The sequence below is a fragment of the Schistocerca cancellata genome, chromosome 1 (assembly GCF_023864275.1).
Source record: "Schistocerca cancellata isolate TAMUIC-IGC-003103 chromosome 1, iqSchCanc2.1, whole genome shotgun sequence".
NCBI lineage: Eukaryota > Metazoa > Arthropoda > Insecta > Orthoptera > Acrididae > Schistocerca > Schistocerca cancellata.
Window position 1 is genome coordinate 161,810,866 of NC_064626.1, and position 19,128 is coordinate 161,829,993.

Below are 19,128 nucleotides of genomic sequence, written 5' to 3' on the forward strand. Positions count from 1 at the left end.
AGACATACAGAAAATTGATGCGTACCAATGGACAGTGCATCTCCCCGAGTTTCAATTCATAAAACACACCATCGCATAGTTGAAGAGTGCACCACTAGGGGGCAGGCATGTCAGAATATATAGCCAAGTCATCTGCACCATACTGCTGTATCGGCACAGTTAGCACCTGTAGACAGGTGACCGATGAACAGATTTCCAAAGTAAGCCACTGTCATTGTACCTTCCTGGGCAGACTTCGAAAGCATGCATGTACTCTTCCTCACATACTTACTTTTACTGTGTCACCAGCGATGCCCATACTGAGCACCTATGTTGAGAATTAAAAACTTTGAGACACACACTATCCAATAGTATGTGGATATTTTCTGTATGTTTTGTTTTCACACAGTCATCTTCTGAAACCATGGACATACTTACAAATTACTCTGTAACACGTTTAGCGTTGGAACATGTCATATACAGGTTACAGGACTATACGACCACACAAAATTCACAGCCAAGAAAGCTGCAATTGTGATCTACAATGAAAATTAATTATAACAGAAGAGAATCAATTGTAATGTGAGTCATTAGCATTCTTATGCAATTTAAAAATCTGTACCTGTCTGATGTAAGTACACTGTACCTGAAACTTTTGCTACCTAAATGACTAATAAATGCATGGAGAATAATGTAGATCATACAGTTGAAACTGTAATCCATGACACAGCAATTCCACATATTAAGAATCTGTGCCACAAATTGTCAGAAGTTATGTAGGTACATATGAGGAATACATAAAGAACAAGAAAATAAAATGGCAACTCCAAAATCTTTTGGCAAAATGTAGAGAAGCCTCCACAGTATGAGTAATAGAACTATAGTTACAAGTGACAGGATGAGCAACTAATGCTAACCACAAAAGTTAATGGTTACTGATCAGGTATCACTAGTTAATCTTGGGCCATTCTAATGCAAATATGTCAGTGTTGTTAAATCTACACACAAAACGAAATGATTAAGGGATGTGGGGGGCTACAACAACCACAGGTATCTAGAACCACTATGAAACTACAACAACTTGGAAGGAATTCTGTCAGTTTTAAATCTTACAATTAAAGAAAAATAAGCTTTACTCAGTGCCTTATTGATAATTAGCTACTGTACGTCTAGTTTTTTTTCCCCCTTTTCCTTTTACATTTCAGCCCACCTTACTACTACATGCAAGTTGCCTTCAGCTTTCTTTCCTAGATATCTTTATCTTCTGTTTATAACAATCCCTCATGAGGAATTCAAGTTGTTGTACCTAAAAATTTCTCTTGCTTCTGGTGGAAAACATTTCTCATCGTTTCAACCAATACTTGTTTTACAAATCTTACTTTGAAATGACAATCAGAGCCCCACCACCTCCCATTTTTTCAAACTTAATTTTGGCAACTGAAGAAGGTAAAAAAAATTATTCTGACATTATAAAAACTTAATTAGCTAAAAGAGTGTATGTAAGTACTACTACAATAAGGTAGCAAGCACTGCTCTTTCAGCAAGAAAACCTACATCACAAAGACATCACTAAAAATACCAGAAATACAAATATAGAAAAGGGAAGATTAAATACAGATAAATAGGGAACTCTGTACCTTAGGTGACTGGAAGAAGTCGGGAATATTCTTCTGTTTCATAGATTTGTTTATATCACCCAAACATGGCAGCGTACAGGATAAGGAGAGAGAAAACAGGCCAAGAGACACAGGGAAACATTAGTTCACAACACAGATGCAAAACACTGTTATTCATACAAACAATGACATACAGTTACTTCATGAACAGAATTCATTCAACACGTAAGAAGCCAACACCCATGTCCCATCAAAAGCTCAACAAGGAAAGCAAGGACAGAAGTAAATCAAAAGAAAATTAAAGGAATTTGTTTAAATGCACACCATGAAAGTGAATACCAGTGGTGTTTATTGGAATGTTTTAATTGCCCTACATTCCTGAGGCTTCAGATGCAACTACTGGCTGCTTACTTGACGGAGGTGTGTGTGTGTGTGTGTGTGTGTGTGTGTGTGTGTGTGTGTGTGTGTGTGTGCGCGCGCGCACTAATTTGCTTGCACTTCACTCCTTTCTCTAGTTTTAAATATTTGAAATAGTAGCTGCCTTTCATAGTGTTCTTTTTACTTTTCCCCTTGTCATTTACATTATTAGAAAAATAAGCTCTGTCAACAAATAATCTAATGTCTGGTTATTTTACAAGAGCATAAATTTTTGAAGAAACTTTCCCTGTTGTTACATCAATAATCAGTCATCTGTAAGTACTAAACAGGAGAAACTGAATTCAAAGTAACACCTGAATATTCACTTCCATATCTGCACAAAGAAGGATAGATTGCCAGAATATGGTCCAAGTAAGAGTAGTAGAAATGACAGACATGCAAAATATGCAGTACAGTATAATATAAATGAAAAACTGAAGTTAGTTGTAATACCTTAGAGTCACTATCGTCCCCAGTATCTTCTAGCTGGGGGAAGTAGAAAAAAATGTCAGAAATGAGTAAAACATTGTAGTTAACGTAACATATCTACAAAAAATTATACAAAACAAAGTGTTAATAAAATAAAAATAATTAGAAATCACAATGCAATATCAAATTATGTTACGAGCTAACACCTTCAAACAAAACTGTTGCATACCAAAAGGAATCACAAGATGCACACAACAATAATTTACAGGAGAAAAAATCAACGTATGTCTCTCAGTGGCAACAATTAAAGCAATGCCAAGTATCTGTAATTAGTTTCTTTACTGTATGGAGGTGGTGCTGCCTTTCTTGGTCCTCTTTCTCACCTGCTTAGCTTGTTTCTCCTTTCACTGTCCCATCAAACTTATCATCAGTTCCTCAATCAATTCTTTGTTTTGTTACTTCCTGCACATCCTCTCAAAATCTTGCCATGAGGCATTTAAAGCAGTCACTCACAGCTTTTTTTCCTCACATATGAATTTCCTTATTGCAATTGGTGTGTGTGTGTGTGTGTGTGTGTGTGTGTGTGTGTGTGTGTGTGTGTGATGGGATGCAGGTTGGGGTAGGGGGTGGGCGCGAGGGTGGGGTGTGGGTGCTATGCAATTATCAATAGCAAACCAAGGTCTAGGTGAAGTTAAAATGTGATTGACTGGGGTTGTGAAGCCAACAAATGTGTTCTCATTAAAGTAATTCTATTTCTTGTAATAGTATGTATTTTACATGTAATGAATTTATGTGAGTGGTTTATGTCCACCATTGTGATCACAACAAAGACAGGTGGTGTTGAAAAGTTCAATATGTCCCACATTTTGAACAGAAGAGTGGTGAACAATATGAATAACACCTGTACAGAAACATTTTTGTATTGTAATTTACTGCACTGTAAAACAACAAGTTTGTTGGATTGTCTTTGCTTTGTAAGTTTCTATTGTAATTTTCTGCATACATGATAGTAACCAACCAACCCTACCAAACTTGGAAAATGTGTCAGGTCAGGTGGGTGTTTGGTGGAGGTGGGTGTGGGCTATGGGTGAGAGGGGCAGAATTAACTGTGCTGTAAACATTAAGAATTGTGGATCAATGGAAATGTTTCCCCTCTTAAGAACAACACAGATACAATGGCAGTAGGGTTACTGATTAACCAAAGAATACTAAATTTGCATAAAAATATTCCATTAACAATTCTGATCAACCTCGAAGTCATATATATATATAATAGAGGGAAACATTCCACGTGGGAAAAATATATCTAAAAAGAAAGATGATGAGACTTACCAAACGAAAGCGCTGGCAGGTTGATAGGCACACAAACAAACACAAACATACACCCAAAATTCTAGCTTTCGCAACCAACGGTTGCCTCGTCAGAAAAGAGGGAAGGAGAGGGAAAGACAAAAGGATTTGGGTTTTAAGGGAGAGGGTAAGGAGTCATTCCAATCCCGGGAGCGGAAAGACTTACCTTAGGGGGAAAAAGGGACACGTATACACTCGCACACACACACACATATCCATCCACACATATACAGACACAAGCAGACATATTTAAAGACAAAGAGTAAGGTAAGTCTTTCCGCTCCCGGGACTGGAATGACTCCTTACCCTCTCCCTTAAAACCCACATCCTTTCGTCTTTCCCTCTCCTTCCCTCTTTCCTGATGAGGCAACAGTTTGTTGCGAAAGCTTGAATTTTGTGTGTATGTTTGTGTGTCTGTCGACCTGCCAGCACTTTCATTTGGTAAATCACATCATCTGTGTTTTTAGGTATATATATATATATATATGTATATATATATATATATCACAGATATATATATGGTATTAGGACCACACAACGGGAATTAACGGACTTTGAATGTGGAATGGTAGTTGGAGCTAGATGCATGGTACATTACTTTTGGAAATCATTAAGGAATTCATATACCGAGATCCACAGTGTCAAGAGTGTGCTGAGAATACCACATTTCAGGCATAACCTCACTCTACAGACAACGTAGTGGTTAACGACCTTCACAAAATGACCGAGAGCAATGACATTTGCAAAGAGTTAGCAGTGCTAACAGACAAGCAACACTGCATGAAATACCTGCAGAAATCAATGTGGGATGTATGACAGATTAGTACACTGCAGTGAAATTTGACATTAATGGGCTATAGCAGGAGACGACCGACGCAACTGCCTTTGCTAGTGGTATGACATCACCCACAGCACTTCTCCTGGGCTCATAACATTGGTTGAACCCTAGATGAGTGGAAAACCATGGGCAGGTCAGATGAGTCCCAAGTTCAGTCGGCACGAGCTGATGATAGGCTTTGAGGCACAGATCCCACAAAGCCATACACCCAAGTTGTCAACAAGGCACTGTGCAAGTTGGTGGTGGGTCCATAATGGTGGGGACTGTGTTTACATGGAATGGACTGGGTCCTCTGGTGCAACTGAACCAATTATTGACTGTAAATGGTTATGTTCATCTAGTACGAGAACATTCGTAGTCATTTCTGGACTTCATTTTCCCATACAATGATGACATTTTTTTGGACGACAATGTGCCATCTCACTGGGCCACAATTGCTAACAATTGATTTGAAGAACAGTCTGGACAGTTCAAGCGAATTATGAGACCGCCCAGATCTCCTGACATGCATTCCATCAAACATTTATGGGTCATAATCGAGAGGTCAATTTGTGCACAAAATCCTGTATGAACCACACTTTCGCAGTTATGGGTGGCTATAGAGACAGTGTGGCTCAATATTCCTGTAGGGTACTTCCAATGACTATTTGAGTCCATCCCACATAGAGCTGTTACACTATGCCAGGCAAAAGAAGGTCCGACATGATATTAGGAGGTATCCCATGCCTTGTCACCTCAGTGTAGTATTTGAATCATAGACCTGTAAACTACCCCTGAGAGAAAACTTGGTATGGTGTGAGAGGGTGTCCATTTCACTATCAACAGCACGTCTGGGTGTATTTGGATGAATTGCTACCTGGACAGTGGATGAAATTCATTACTTAACTGTTTTAGAGGCAACACATCTCAACTACATACGAGTGATCCTAAAACATTAATTTTATTGACTACAGCCAACTATAGAAATGGCATTAAGATAAACATCAAAGGGACTTAAGCAGTCACATGTCTTACAAGGAGAAGCCAGATCCTACAGTCAACTGACTTTGATTAGCTTTGGCACACCAGTAGGGGCCCTACACTAGAGTAACTCCTATTAATGGGTTTAGGTCACTAAGCAGGAACCATGTGGAACTGTTCTAACACTTCACTCAAAATAAGGAAATTTTATCTACACATATCAGATGCGCAACCTAGTAGTTTCTGAGAAATCAAAGAAAAAAAATCATTTCAATCAACTGCAGATATACTTAAAGAGAAAAGCACTTGCTAACTGAGACGGTAGCCAAATGGTGTAATGTTTGCACTCTGAGAGTGGGGGTTCAAACAACAGATTTTGCAACTTTTTTTTATTCTTTTGGAAGAAAATGGAAGCTATCACAGAATTAGACACCACCTTTAAATAAATTAAATTTTATTGTGTTCAAGGAGAGAAGCGATTTGTTTATGTGCCTACAAAGTTTGAAAGCTCATGCAACTGTTTGTGCACACTGCATGTATTTATGTTGTTCTTGCAAAATATGTGATCCTATTTAGTAGATGTGAATGTGTTAAAGCATACGATGTTACATATATTTCCAGAATAGTGATGTGTCTGTCTAGCTAACTATAAAACAACATAATAATTTCACATTTTAGATGAGAAATCTGGAGGGACAGCGTACATCTTTGAAGTGGGACGATGACTGTGTAAAATATGTGAGTGACAGTACCTGCAGGGGTGCTTGCGCACATTACATGCTAGATTGCGCCTGACCACATAAGCAATGCAGATGAAAGCAAGAGACTCAAGCAAACAAACGAATTTGAAATAGGTATTGACTCTTATATGTAGATCTGTCAACTTGACATTTCTGTTGAGACAGACAGTTCTGTCTAAATAAATGTTTAATATGAGCTTTGCTGTATTTGAGAGGAAGAATATATGGCACATAGATCTGAGAAGCCTCTTATTTATTTATGCTATTGGATACTGTCAATCTCATAAACTGACATAAAGCTGGGAGAATGGTGTGCTGACCACATGCCATTTCATATCCATATCCAGTGATGCCTGAGGGCTGAGGATGGCACGGCAGCTGGTTGGTACCATTGGGGCGAGTTCAGGCGAAGTTAAGTTTTTTATTGGATATTGTGCTACATTTTTGGCTTCTCATACTTACTGCTGAATCTGACAATGAATTCTGAACTGTATCAATATGTAAGACTGAAACAGAACTAAGAAAGATTCAGTATCCACAGCTAAAAAGAAAATCTAAACGTCTACAAAACTAATTATTAACATCAAGATAATCATATGAGCCATGACCTTTGACCTTCATCTTTTCAAAAATGAAAGCATGGAGAAGTCTTTTCACAGTAGTTACTTTCAAGACACCATCAACTAGAATGCCAAATGTCGTCTACATCAGTGCAAAGGTCATCTACATTGGTGAGGTCACAAGATCTGTCTGTCCTTGTCCGTTTCCAGCTGTTTCACAAGGTTTACCTGTTGGTCACTTCAAGAACACAACAATGGTTCAAAAATTGTAAGAATGGAAGCTACAACTTATTTTGCTGCAAGTATACTGCCTGTCAAAGAATTGGGTAACAAATTTATGACTTGAGAATATTAATTTTTTTATTATATTTTTCCAGTTTTTGTGTTTGTATAAAGTTAGATCTAATACCACAGTGTGTACACCCCTCACCCTTTTATGCTTTCTGAATGGGGAAGTGGAACAATTTTAAGAACACCAATTCCAACGATGGATACTATGCAACCTTGAGTTTTTGAAATTTTGTGTTCTACGAAAAGAGTGTGATACTAATAATGAGACTTAAATCAATTACAGGATTGGTGTATTTTGTCAGAGGGGTGTGTGAAGAATGGGATAGTAGCACTGCAGTGCTCAACAGAACTGATGTTAAAAAATGGGGAATTGTACCATAGAAAATTTACCCTCCCCTAACAACACCACAGCACAGCTCCTTGCTAGAACTAGGGCAGAATTTCCACAATGAATAAAATTATTTCTTCGTATGGCTGCATAACTCAGGCCTAGTAGGTGAAACTAGTTTTCCATATTTTAAGTGCAATGAAGATATATGTGTATTTGGCATGGAAACTGAGTAGGGGATGCAATGTTTGATAAATAACATAACAACAAAGTGCATCACAAAAATATGTGAAGAGCGATGCAATGTGAGAAGATCTGGGAAGCTTCACTTTCAGCAGCATAATTCCAACTTATTCATCATGTACAAACATCCATGCACTAGCAATAAATGAAGTAGCATATGAGTGGTTAACAAGACGACACAAAACACAATTAATATTTACATTTAAAGTTTTGTTATGACTTTCACTTAAGTCTGTAGCTACTGCAGAAATTTATAGTACTTTATCCTCTAGAAAATGATAAATGGTCAAAGGGATTCAACAAAGCAATAATCCAGGACTGGGCACACGAGCTACTCTTGAGGCTGCCTATAGGTGCCATGGGCATGGGTATTGCCATCCGGGTATGATGCGCGCTCATCTCTCATTCTCTTGATCGCGAACAGGACCGAAGACTGCCGATAAATACCCGATTGACAGCTGACACTCAAGTTTGCAGTCATGCTGGAAGTATTCTCTACACTGTTGTAATTATTACAGTACAGTACTGCAATGAATACTGATAATAAAGTGTAACAGTTGCGTAGTATTTGCGGAAGTGTAGCCTTAAAGGCCAATTTTGTGTTATGCAAAAGTGGCATCAAATGAAAAAGTAATAAAAGTTAGCTTACAACAATTCTGCCAAGAAAAGATGAAAATGAATTTACACTAGTCTGCCTGCTTCATTGTGCCATCTTGTCAAGTAAAACTGTCAGTTATTTGGTTATAAAACTATTGTCTTGTTTTCCTATGTTTGTTAGTAAGTGAAATTTTATCTTTGATGTTTTACCCTGTCGACGAGCTCATACTTCACGTTCCACTTACCTCTGAGAGCAAGTGTGGCATTCCACTTCAATCAATAAAAATTAACGCAGTTACAAGCATTCAGATGATAACAGTAGACAATAGAAAGGCAGTCAATGTCTGCAGTTTGATAGAGGCACAACAAAGAAACAAACAGAAACAAACTTTTCACTGTGTAATGTTGTAATGAGTACCAGAAAACTGCAAAGTAATACAGCACTGCAAATTAATACATTTCACAGGATGAAGCAGTTACAAACAGTATGAAACATTCCAAATCCTGTCATATGGTTCAGTGAAGAATTGGTAGGGAGGGCAGTACAGGGATCTCAAGAAAAGGGGAGTAAAATATCATTCTCGTCAACATTTTTCATGATACAAATATAGCCTTTACATAAAGGAACAAGTAAAGAAAACATGTTTGTTTTACTAAATCATCTATTAACACATCTAATCTTACTGAGACGAGTTAAATTCTGAGCTGGTCCATTACTCATGATAAAGAAAGAAATGTCAATTTTCACACGCATTGCAAGTATTTCATCCCAAACATACTGCACGCTCTAGCAGCTATTTGAAACAACTGCTGAAACTGTTTGAGGGAGGTTCTTGTAAAATATTTCAATATTTTCTGCAGTGTGAAATCTCTCCTTGAGCACACAACTACAGTTAAAGTTGTTCAGCTCTAACTGAATTTCAGCAAGTGCACTTTTATAGTCCACTGCAAAAGGAGTTGCAAAAATATTAAAATCAAGTTCAAATAGATTTCTGTAACTAAGTCTACTATTAATATTTTCTAACAAGGCCTGTAACACCTTAACAAATTCATCAAAATATTTGTTCAATGTCTTCTTTTCAAGATTTAATTCATTTATAACCAAGGCAACATTCCAAAAATGCATGAATGACCATTTTGTAAGTTTTTCTATTCTCAACTGTAATTTTCAATTAAAACCAAAAGTGATATCGAAAACATCAGTTATTAACTGATGTCTATCCTGTAAAGCTGTACTCAAGGCACTCGGGTACTTTTGTAAGGGCAGTTAGACATGCAAGATCTAATAACCACTAGGGGATCATCATACCCTTTTACTGGATTCGTTTTGTGTCCATGAATAATGCTATTATGACATTATGCAAATTGAAGAAATGATACACAACACCACCTCAACTCAGGCAGCACACATCACAAAAACACAGCCCATCAATATAACCACGCTCCAGTTCTGCCAGGAAGAACGTAAACTGCACATGTCCCAAACCGTGTGATCTCAATTTATTAATTGTTTTTACAATAACATCCATGACACCACTTATGAATTGTACCACTGGACATCAACTTCTTTCACCTATTTCCTAATCAAAGCAACACGTTACAGGACAGACACTGAGGGATCATCTGAGTTTCAACAAAAAGTAATCTTCTTCCCACTGTCAGCTGAAGCTTAGGGATTTGGCCTATTTTCATTCTGATGAACTTCACTACTCCTGTCATTTACCTGTCACTCGTTTTGTGCTACCACAAACGGCGAAGAGACTGACACTGACAACACTAATGACATAAAGTAAATTCATTTGCTGTATTGCTGCATGCTTCTATAACAAGCAACCAATGTCAGAAGATAGGTGGAGGGGGAATTGCTGGCTGACAGTGCCCGCTGGCAAGCAGTGCGCACCCACATGTGTGCCTGTGCCCATGTTAGTTCGTTTGCCAATCCCTGCAATAACCAAAATACATCAGTGTAAACTCTCTCCAGTGGTTAATTTTCATGAGCAAATTGCAACTGAGAGGCCATATGAAATGAAAGTGGTGTTCTTTAACAGCTTTTCCCATAAAAAAAGTTATTAACAATCACAATACTTATTTTGACAAATTAGCGATATCTCAGAAATTATTAATAAGTAAAACTTCCACAAATAACGTATTAACATACAATGAAATTATTGTATACTTAGATATGAAAGGCTGGCCACCTGCTAATAAGTTTAGGCTTTCAGTTTATTCACATTGATTGTATTAACATCTACAGTTGACAGTTTTACTCTTTAAGTCACTATAATCAATTAAGTCCAATATCCAAACTGCCTCAGTTGCTTAATTTATATTTATGACTTCCAAGCTAAACATTTTAAATAATTTGTTAATTTCACTCCTGATGGAAAAATATCTGAAGGTATTTACAAATTTGCATCCTGCTAGGTGTTCACTTAAGGAATCTATTAAGTTACTTTATGTTGCCAAACATTTCTGGGAGTTATCGAGTTTAACTAACTGAACCTTATTCAATGTCATTTTTAGGATTCTGTGCCTCAATCAGTTGAAATAGAACCCTTACAGGATCACTTTGCTGTTCGTCTCTCTGACTGTTGAAAAAACTGTTCCTCAGGAATGGGACGATGTATCAACTTCAACATTATGTGACATACTAAGATCTAAAGTATCTTAGTGGTGTAAAACATGTAATCTTCTAAGATAACGAAATCAAGAGATATGACCGTTTATGTCACACATATTGATACTCACAAACTCACTTATTAAAACCCATAGGATACTTTCCGTTGCCCTAGAATCATGAAACTGGATAAGAAGCAATGTTTAACATTACAAGTAAATGAAATAAAAATTTGAAAAGCATTACTCTGTATTTATATTACATGAAATTTTTTGTCATTTGTTATCGAACTTCAAAAATGAAATTAAAACATTTTCTAAAGTCTTTGAGTCCCAAGGACCAATATGTTTCCACTATCAATTTAGATAACAGGCAAAAATTATTGAGATTTTCGATTCCCGGAATGGATGAACTGTCTATACAAGGAAGTAGGGAACAGTAGGAAAATTTTGTAAAGTTGTTACATAGCACTTGTGCTGAGAAATAATTTTTAAGAAAAAATTCTGTATGTTGTGCCACTTCTAAGTTAATCAGCACTGAAATCAGACACTCAGGCTGTGTGCTTGCATACTGAAACAGTCTGCCAGAGACAGTATTGCCAAACATGTTATTTGTTTGGTTTCCTAAAACCAAACAAGAGTGTGATACAAGAATTGGATACAGGATGGCAGTCGAACCTGAGCCAAATGATGAGCAGTCTCATGTGCTTTCATCTACACTATGATAACAACTAATACTAACTGCATCTGGTGAGCTGCTTGAGCTTGTGTGGGCAACAACCTGACTGACTAACTCTGAAATGACACAATGTATCGTACTTTTTCTTCATAATTATTCCTCAGCACAACCTCCCCTGCAACACCCTTACAAGCTTTTTAGACTGTTTCTAAGCACCCTGTATATATAATTAAGTTCTCACGGAACCCTTAGAGCACAAGTTCTACTTGCACCCCGTCAATTTTTGTATTTGAACAAGATAAGAATAGCTGTAATTGGAAAGTCTGTCAAACATTTATAAGGATTATTTATTTCTTTAAATAACCCCCTTCCCCAAATTCAGGCTTCTCACAACATTTTTGCCTATTTTGCACTGTACTGCAACTACCTCTGCCCTGAGGATTTCTACTCTTGCATCATTTAATTTCCTTTTGTGGATTTACCGGAACTCTATGGACCAGAGTGTATTTCTGTGATATGTGTGCCAGCTAGCTTAGCACCTGTCATCCAGGTATGCAGGTAGTCCTCATGGTGTGAACACACCCTATGCAGGCAGCCAATCTTTGATGGGCACACACTTGCTCCCATATGTCTTCTGCGCACATATGCAACAGAACCGTTGGAGCCAGCTGGCCTGATCTGCGCACACTTCTTTTTATGTAACCTCTCATCAAGGATTAGCTGTTATTGCTGCCAAATTGGTTGCTGCTTTTGAGTTGTTTACTGTTTATGATACTGTTACAGGTGGGCTGACAAATCAGTTATCTGTCACTTTATTATAGCCAAGAAAATTCCACAAAACTAAGAATAATTTATTTAGGTTTTATAATGACTTCTATAATGAGTACTCAGAACACAGAATGCAACAACTTACGCGATTGCCATCCCCCCCCCCCCTCCCCCCCCTCCCCTTTCCCATCCTGGTCTTTACAATCAGTGTAGAAATTTATGTTGAACATGGGAAGAGGCCTTCAGTTAACTTACTCATTTACGACATTGACATATATTTAAATTTAAAAAAATACAATGTTATCATATTTCTAAAGGGCTGTTTAAAGTAACGCATTGCAAAACATTAGTTAGAATTCAATCACCAAACATGTTATGACTTCACTTTCTTCCGTAGAGTATTTGATATTCATATGGATTGTGAATGCTTACCTGAGCTGCAGCAGACATAGCAGTGAAGTCTGGAGTCCCAAGGGTTTTCTCATTTGCAGGCTTGATGTACAAGAGATTTCTTATTAGCACACACAACAATGGGTTATGCACACACAAACACACAAAGCAATACACAGTGCATGTTGTTATTAATAAAAACAAGTGGAAAGGTCATACTGAATTAAATTACCTTCTTAGTAAACAGTGACAATTTACAACAGTTGTGCATATTCTCACTATACAATCTACTTCTGTACAACAGACTAACATTGAAAATAAAAATCTAGACAATCTCTATAGTAATAATTTTAAGTGATATTTGAAGTTTTGAATGGTGTGAGAGTGTAAGTGACTACATAGCAAAAGCCATAACAAATTTGACATTCTATACAGCATAGTAGTCAATATGAAATGGGACTGTTTTTCTTTCTGGTACAAGTAAATATTTTAATATTGGCAGCAGGATGCAATTTTTCTTTATGGTAATGGTGGAAGACTAGAGTGCAAATATGAAACTCACAACTCAACTCAAAGAATTGTGTATGTGATGTTCATATGTTTCATTACGGCTTAATTACAACAAGGATAGACTGCAGCTCACCGTACAGAGGAGACAGAATCACGGACAGGCACAATGAAAAAATTGTTATACATTTTAGCTTTTGGTCAAAATGCCTTCTTCTGAAGTAAAAAACACAGATATTCACACAAGCACCCCCCTGGCTGGAGCTGGAGCAGGGAAGGGGATGAGGCAGGTGGGAGACAAAGACTAGCAAAGGTTGAAGTCAGGGTGGTTACAAGTATTAAGGAAATAATTCAAATAGTATGGCCCTTGAGGCAGTCACTTGAGTCAAGCACACTGTGTTGCACTGCATTCTCGCCAACTGGGAGGTCCAGCTGTCTCATGCCCACATTTGGAAGTAGCCGTTTAAGAGGACGGACAGCTTATTTGTGGTTGCGATGCCTAATTAGGACGCTGTATAGTGGTTGAAATTAAGTAGTCTGTGACAGGATTGGTGTAGCTGGTACTGGGAAGTTGTACGGGACAGCTCTTACACCTGGGTCTATGCACGGATATGAGCCACAGGGCAAGGGGTTTTGAAGCAGGGGTGGAACAGCCGCAGGAAATGATATTGTGTAGGTTGGGTGGATGGCAGAATATCAGTATGGGAGTGGTTGGGAGGATATTTGTAGTTCCAGGTCACAATGAGAGGCAGCTGAGAGCCTAGTGGGGAATGTGATTCAGCTGCTCTATAGTCCACGCAAATTAGGAAAAATGGGGGAAAAAATTTATAAAGTTTTGGAACTTCGGGAAAACACTCTTAGGGGATGAAGAAGTAAAAAACAGGAAAGTTCCCTCCCCTATCAGGGGAGCTTTCCCCTACACCATCCGTTAATGTAATTTATTTTCCTTTTCCAAAACTTAATGAAAAATGGTTCATTTTACAACGTCATCTATATGACAGAACATATTCTGGTGAAATTCTACTCAGAGAAGGTCAAATGCATGTTTAAGCAAGGCAATTAGTTTATGAGTGCTAAAATTTGTAGGTAAAAAAAAGTGAAATTTCTTCTAAAACAGACTTTTATCTATATGGAACAATTTTGCTTTCTAGTCTTTTACCTTAGATTTATGCAACTTTAATTATTGGAATGAAAATCATTTTTCATGAAAATTAAGAAGTACTGTAAAACTAATCCACAATTACTTTTGTTGTAATATTTTTACAATCATATGTACAGCATGTAGACAATGAAAATACAACACCTATCAAACAAATAAATTCTTATAAATTTTTTTTTACATAAAACCATCATCCAAATCATCTGTCATATCATTGTGAGACACATTAGTGCAGCTTTGACCACGACAGTTTTTGCACATTGTTGTGCAATGTAGGTCAGCCTTCACACATCCACACTTTCTTCCGCAGTCTTCAGTGTAGTCGCATGAGATCAGTAGCAGTATTTTCCCTGGAGCAGGTAGTCATTTCATATTAATCAAGGAGTGGGACGAGTTTGATTCCCTCCAGCCCCTGTTTCTAGGATCCAAGTTGTCCCCAACCATAGCTGGACTTGTAGATAAACCTGGTAAGAGTGGAGACGTCTTGCATCAATAGTGGGTGGCAAACGAGAGAGTATGATGGCATTGTTTGCCGGACCCACAAGTGCATTAAAACATTTGCATCGACTGGCATTTAAATTATCATCAGGACACTCCTCTGGTTTTGTGTAGAGAGGGAGTATAAATTCCTCTTCTGCTTTTGCAGTGGTATCAGGGGAGGAAGCAGGATCGTTCAATATCTGTGGAATATTATGAAGTTGGGGATATCGGTTGAATAATTGGAAGCTGACACCTTGTTCTCATGCTACCTTTATCTTCCTTCACTAGGATTGTCTGTGTCATCTGGAGCAAGAGCGATAAGTAGCACAAGGTTTACATCTTGACCCACTATAATCACTTGCTGGTACAATTTTGAGACATTTATTGCTTTTGCAACAATTTCAACATTTGCATCATCATCCACAATCCTGGCTTCAATACCAAAACTGTCTAGCTTTTGCACAAGCCGTGTAACAAACATTTCCTTATTGCTGAGGTTACTAAGAAAGGTAGACTCTGATTCAATACATAACGTCTTGTCATTAAAGAATATTTCTCATGAGGTCCGCTTCATCGTTCACCTTTGGCGTTCAACAGTTTTTACGTTTAGAGAGCTTTCTGAATATCCGTCAAATACAACTGCAACATCATCTCCATAAGGTCTCTGAATATATGCTATTAAGGTTTTATAAACGTCACCAAAAGTTCCATTCTCGGGCCACACGACGTGGTGGATAAGAAACCCTCCATCTATAACAAAGAACTTCGATTCATCATCATCATCATCATCATCATCATCATCATCATCATCATCTAAGACTGATTATGCCTTTCAGCGTTCAGTCTGGAGCATAGCCCCCTTATAAAATTCCTCCACGATCCCCTATTCAGTGCTAACATTGGTGCCTCTTCTGATGTTAAACCTGTTACTTCAAAATCATTCTTAACCGAATCCAGGTATCTTCTCCTTGGTCTGCCCTGACTCCCCCAACCCTCTACTGCTGAACCCATCAGTCTCTTGAGTAACCTTGCTTCTCCCATGTGTGTAACATGACCCCACCATCTAAGCCTGTTCGCCCTGACTGCTACATCTATAGAGTTCATTCCCAGTTTTTCTCTGATTTCCTCATTGTGGACACCCTCCTGCCATTGTTCCCATCTACTAGTACCTGCAATCATCCTAGCTACTTTCATATCCGTAACCTCAACCTTGGTGATAAGGTAACCTGAATCCACCCAGCTTTCGCTCCCATACAACAAAGTTGGTCGAAAGATTGAACGGTGCACAGATAGCTTAGTCTTGGTACTGACTTCCTTCTTGCAGAAGAGAGTAGATCGTAGCTGAGCGCTCACTGCATTAGCTTTGCTACACCTCGCTTCCAGTTCTTTCATTATGTTGCCATCCTGTGAGAATATGCATCCTAAGTACTTGAAACTGTCCACCTGTTCTAACTTTGTTCCTCCTATTTGGCACTCAATCCGTTTATATTTCTTTCCCATTGATATTACTTTCGTTTTGGAGATGCTAATCTTCATGCCATAGTCCTTACATTTTTGATCTAGCTCTGAAATATTACTTTGCAAACTTTCAATCGAATCTGCCATCACAACTAAGTCATCTGCATATGCAAGACTGCTTATTTTGTGTTCACATATCTTAATCTCACCCAGCCAGTCTATTGTTTTCAACATATGATCCATAAATAATATGAACAACAGTGGAGACAGGTTGCAGCTTTGTCTTACCCCTGAAATTACTCTGAACCATGAACTCAATTTACCGTCAACTGCTGCCTGACTATCCATGTAAAGACCTTTAATTGCTTGCAAAAGATTGCCTCCTATTCCATAATCTCGTAGAACAGACAATAACTTCCTCCTAGGAACCCAGTCATATGTCTCTTCTAGATCTATAAACCATAGATACAATTCCCTGTTCCATTCATAACACTTCTCCATTATTTGCCGCAAGCTCAAGATCTGATCCTGACAACCTCTAAGAGGCCTAAACCCACACTGATTTTCGTCCAATTGGTCCTCTACTAATACTCGCACTTTCCTTTCAACAATACCTGAGAAGATTTTACCCACAACGCTGATTAAAGAGATACCTCTGTAGTTGTTACAATCTTTTCTGTTTCCATGTTTAAAGATTGGTGTGATTACTGCTTTTGTCCAGTCTGATGGAACCTGTGCCGACTCCCAGGCCATTTCAATTATCCTGTGTAGCCATTTAAGACCTGACATTCCACTGTATTTGATGAGTTCCGACTTAATTTCATCCACCCCAGCTGCTTTATTGCACTGCAATCTATTGACCATTTTCTCCACTTCCTCAAATGTGATCCTATTTCCATCATCATTCCTATCCCATTCTACCTCAAAATCTGAAACATTACTGATCGTATTTTCACCTACATTGAGCAACTCTTCAAAATATTCCCTCCATCTGCCCAAGGCATCCACAGGATTCACCAGCAGTTTTCCTGACCTGTCCAAAATACTTGTCATTTCCTTCTTACCTCTCTTTCGAAGATTGCTAATTACACTCCAGAATGGTTTTCCAGCAGCTTGGCCCATAGTCTCCAACCTGCTTCCAAAGTCTTCCCAAGATTTCTTCTTGGGTGCTGCAATTATCTGTTTGGCTTTGTTTCTTTCTTCAACATAACTTTCTCTGTCTACCTGAGTTCTAGTATGCAGCCATTTTTGATACACCTTCTTTTTCCTTTTACAGGCTGCCTTGACTGTGTCATTCCACCAAGCAGTTTGCTTCATCCTACTTTTACACACTACTGTTCCAAGACATTCTTTAGCCACTTCTAGTACTGTGTCTCTGTACCTTGTCCATTCCTTTTCCAATGACTGTAATTGACTACATTCAACTAACTGGTACCTTTCTGAGATCGCTGTTATGTACTTGTGCCTGATTTCCTTATCCTGAAGTTTCTCCACTCTTATCCTCCTACATATGGACCTGACCTCCTGCACTTTCGGCCTCACAATCCCAATTTCACTGCAGATTAAATAATGATCAGTGTCATCAAAGAATCCCCTGAATACACGTGTGTCCCTCACAGCCTTCCTGAATTCCTGATCTGTTATTATATAGTCAATGACAGATCTGGTTCCCCTGCCTTTCCAAGTATACCGGTGAATGTTCTTATGTTTAAAAAAGGAGTTTGTGATTACTAAGCCCATACTGGCACAGAAATCCAAGAGTTGTTTCCCGTTCGTGTTGGCCTCCATATCCTCTCCAAATTTACCCATAACCTTTTCATACCCTTCTGTTCGATTTCCAATCCTGGCATTAAAATCACCCATGAGCAGAACACTGTCTTCGTCCTTTACTCTAACAACTACATCACTGAGTGCCTCATAAAAACTATCCATCTTATCTTGATCTGTCCCTTCACAATGCGAATATACTGACACAATCCTAATTTTCTTGCTAGACACTGTCAAATCTATCCACATCAGTCGTTCGTTTACATACCTTATTGCAACTACGCTGGGTTCCATTTCTTTCCTGATGTAAAGCCCAACACCCCATTGTGCTATTCCTGCTTTGACTCCTGACAGGTAGACCTTGTATTCTCCCACTTCCTCTTCTTTCTCACCCCTTACCCGAATGTCACTAACAGCTAAAACGTCCAGCCCCATCTTACCTGCAGCCTCTGCCAGCTCTACCTTCTTCCCAGAGTAGCCCCCATTGATATTAATAGCTCCCCATCTCATTACCACTTGTTTGCCAAGTCGTATCTTAGGAGTCCCTGATTTGTCAGTTAGAGGTGGGACTCCGTCACCTCCAAAGGTCCGAGGCATTTTGCTCTGATTGTTGCCAGCATCATATTTAAGGTACCAGGGAAACAGGTTGCTAGCCTTACTTGCCCCGAGTCCCATTGAGTTTTACCCCTAATGGTTGAGGGACTAACCGGTGGATTTGGTAGTCTTTGCCGTATGAGCACAAAGGTGACCACACACACACACACACACACACACACACACACACACACACACGCACACGCACAGATCCATCCGCACATATACAGACACAAGCAAACACATGTAAAGGCAAAGAGTTTGGGCAGAGATGTCAGTCGAGGCAGAAGTACAGAGGCAAAGATGATGTTGAATGACAGGTGAGGTATGATCGGCGGCAACTTGAAATTAGCGGAGGTTGA

General features: G+C 38.6%; 1 protein-coding gene across 8 annotated transcripts in view; it reads right to left on the reverse strand.

The window, feature by feature from the left end:
* LOC126167729 (intersectin-1) overlaps window positions 1-19,128 on the reverse strand; it is a 299,692-nt gene that overhangs the window by 155,262 nt on the left and 125,302 nt on the right. For 2 of the 8 annotated variants that reach the window (XM_049920501.1, XM_049920498.1), the window contains exons 21-23: window positions 12,844-12,903; window positions 2,466-2,498; window positions 1,617-1,649 (exon numbers count right to left, since the gene is read on the reverse strand). The exons of 1 other annotated variant lie outside the window; for it this stretch is intronic. In XM_049920501.1, coding sequence (XP_049776458.1) covers window positions 1,617-1,649; window positions 2,466-2,498; window positions 12,844-12,903 — 126 coding nt within the window. The remainder of the gene's footprint in view (window positions 1-1,616; window positions 1,650-2,465; window positions 2,499-12,843; window positions 12,904-19,128) is intronic. 5 more of the 8 variants (XM_049920503.1, XM_049920500.1, XM_049920504.1 and 2 more) reach the window with 3 other exon arrangements.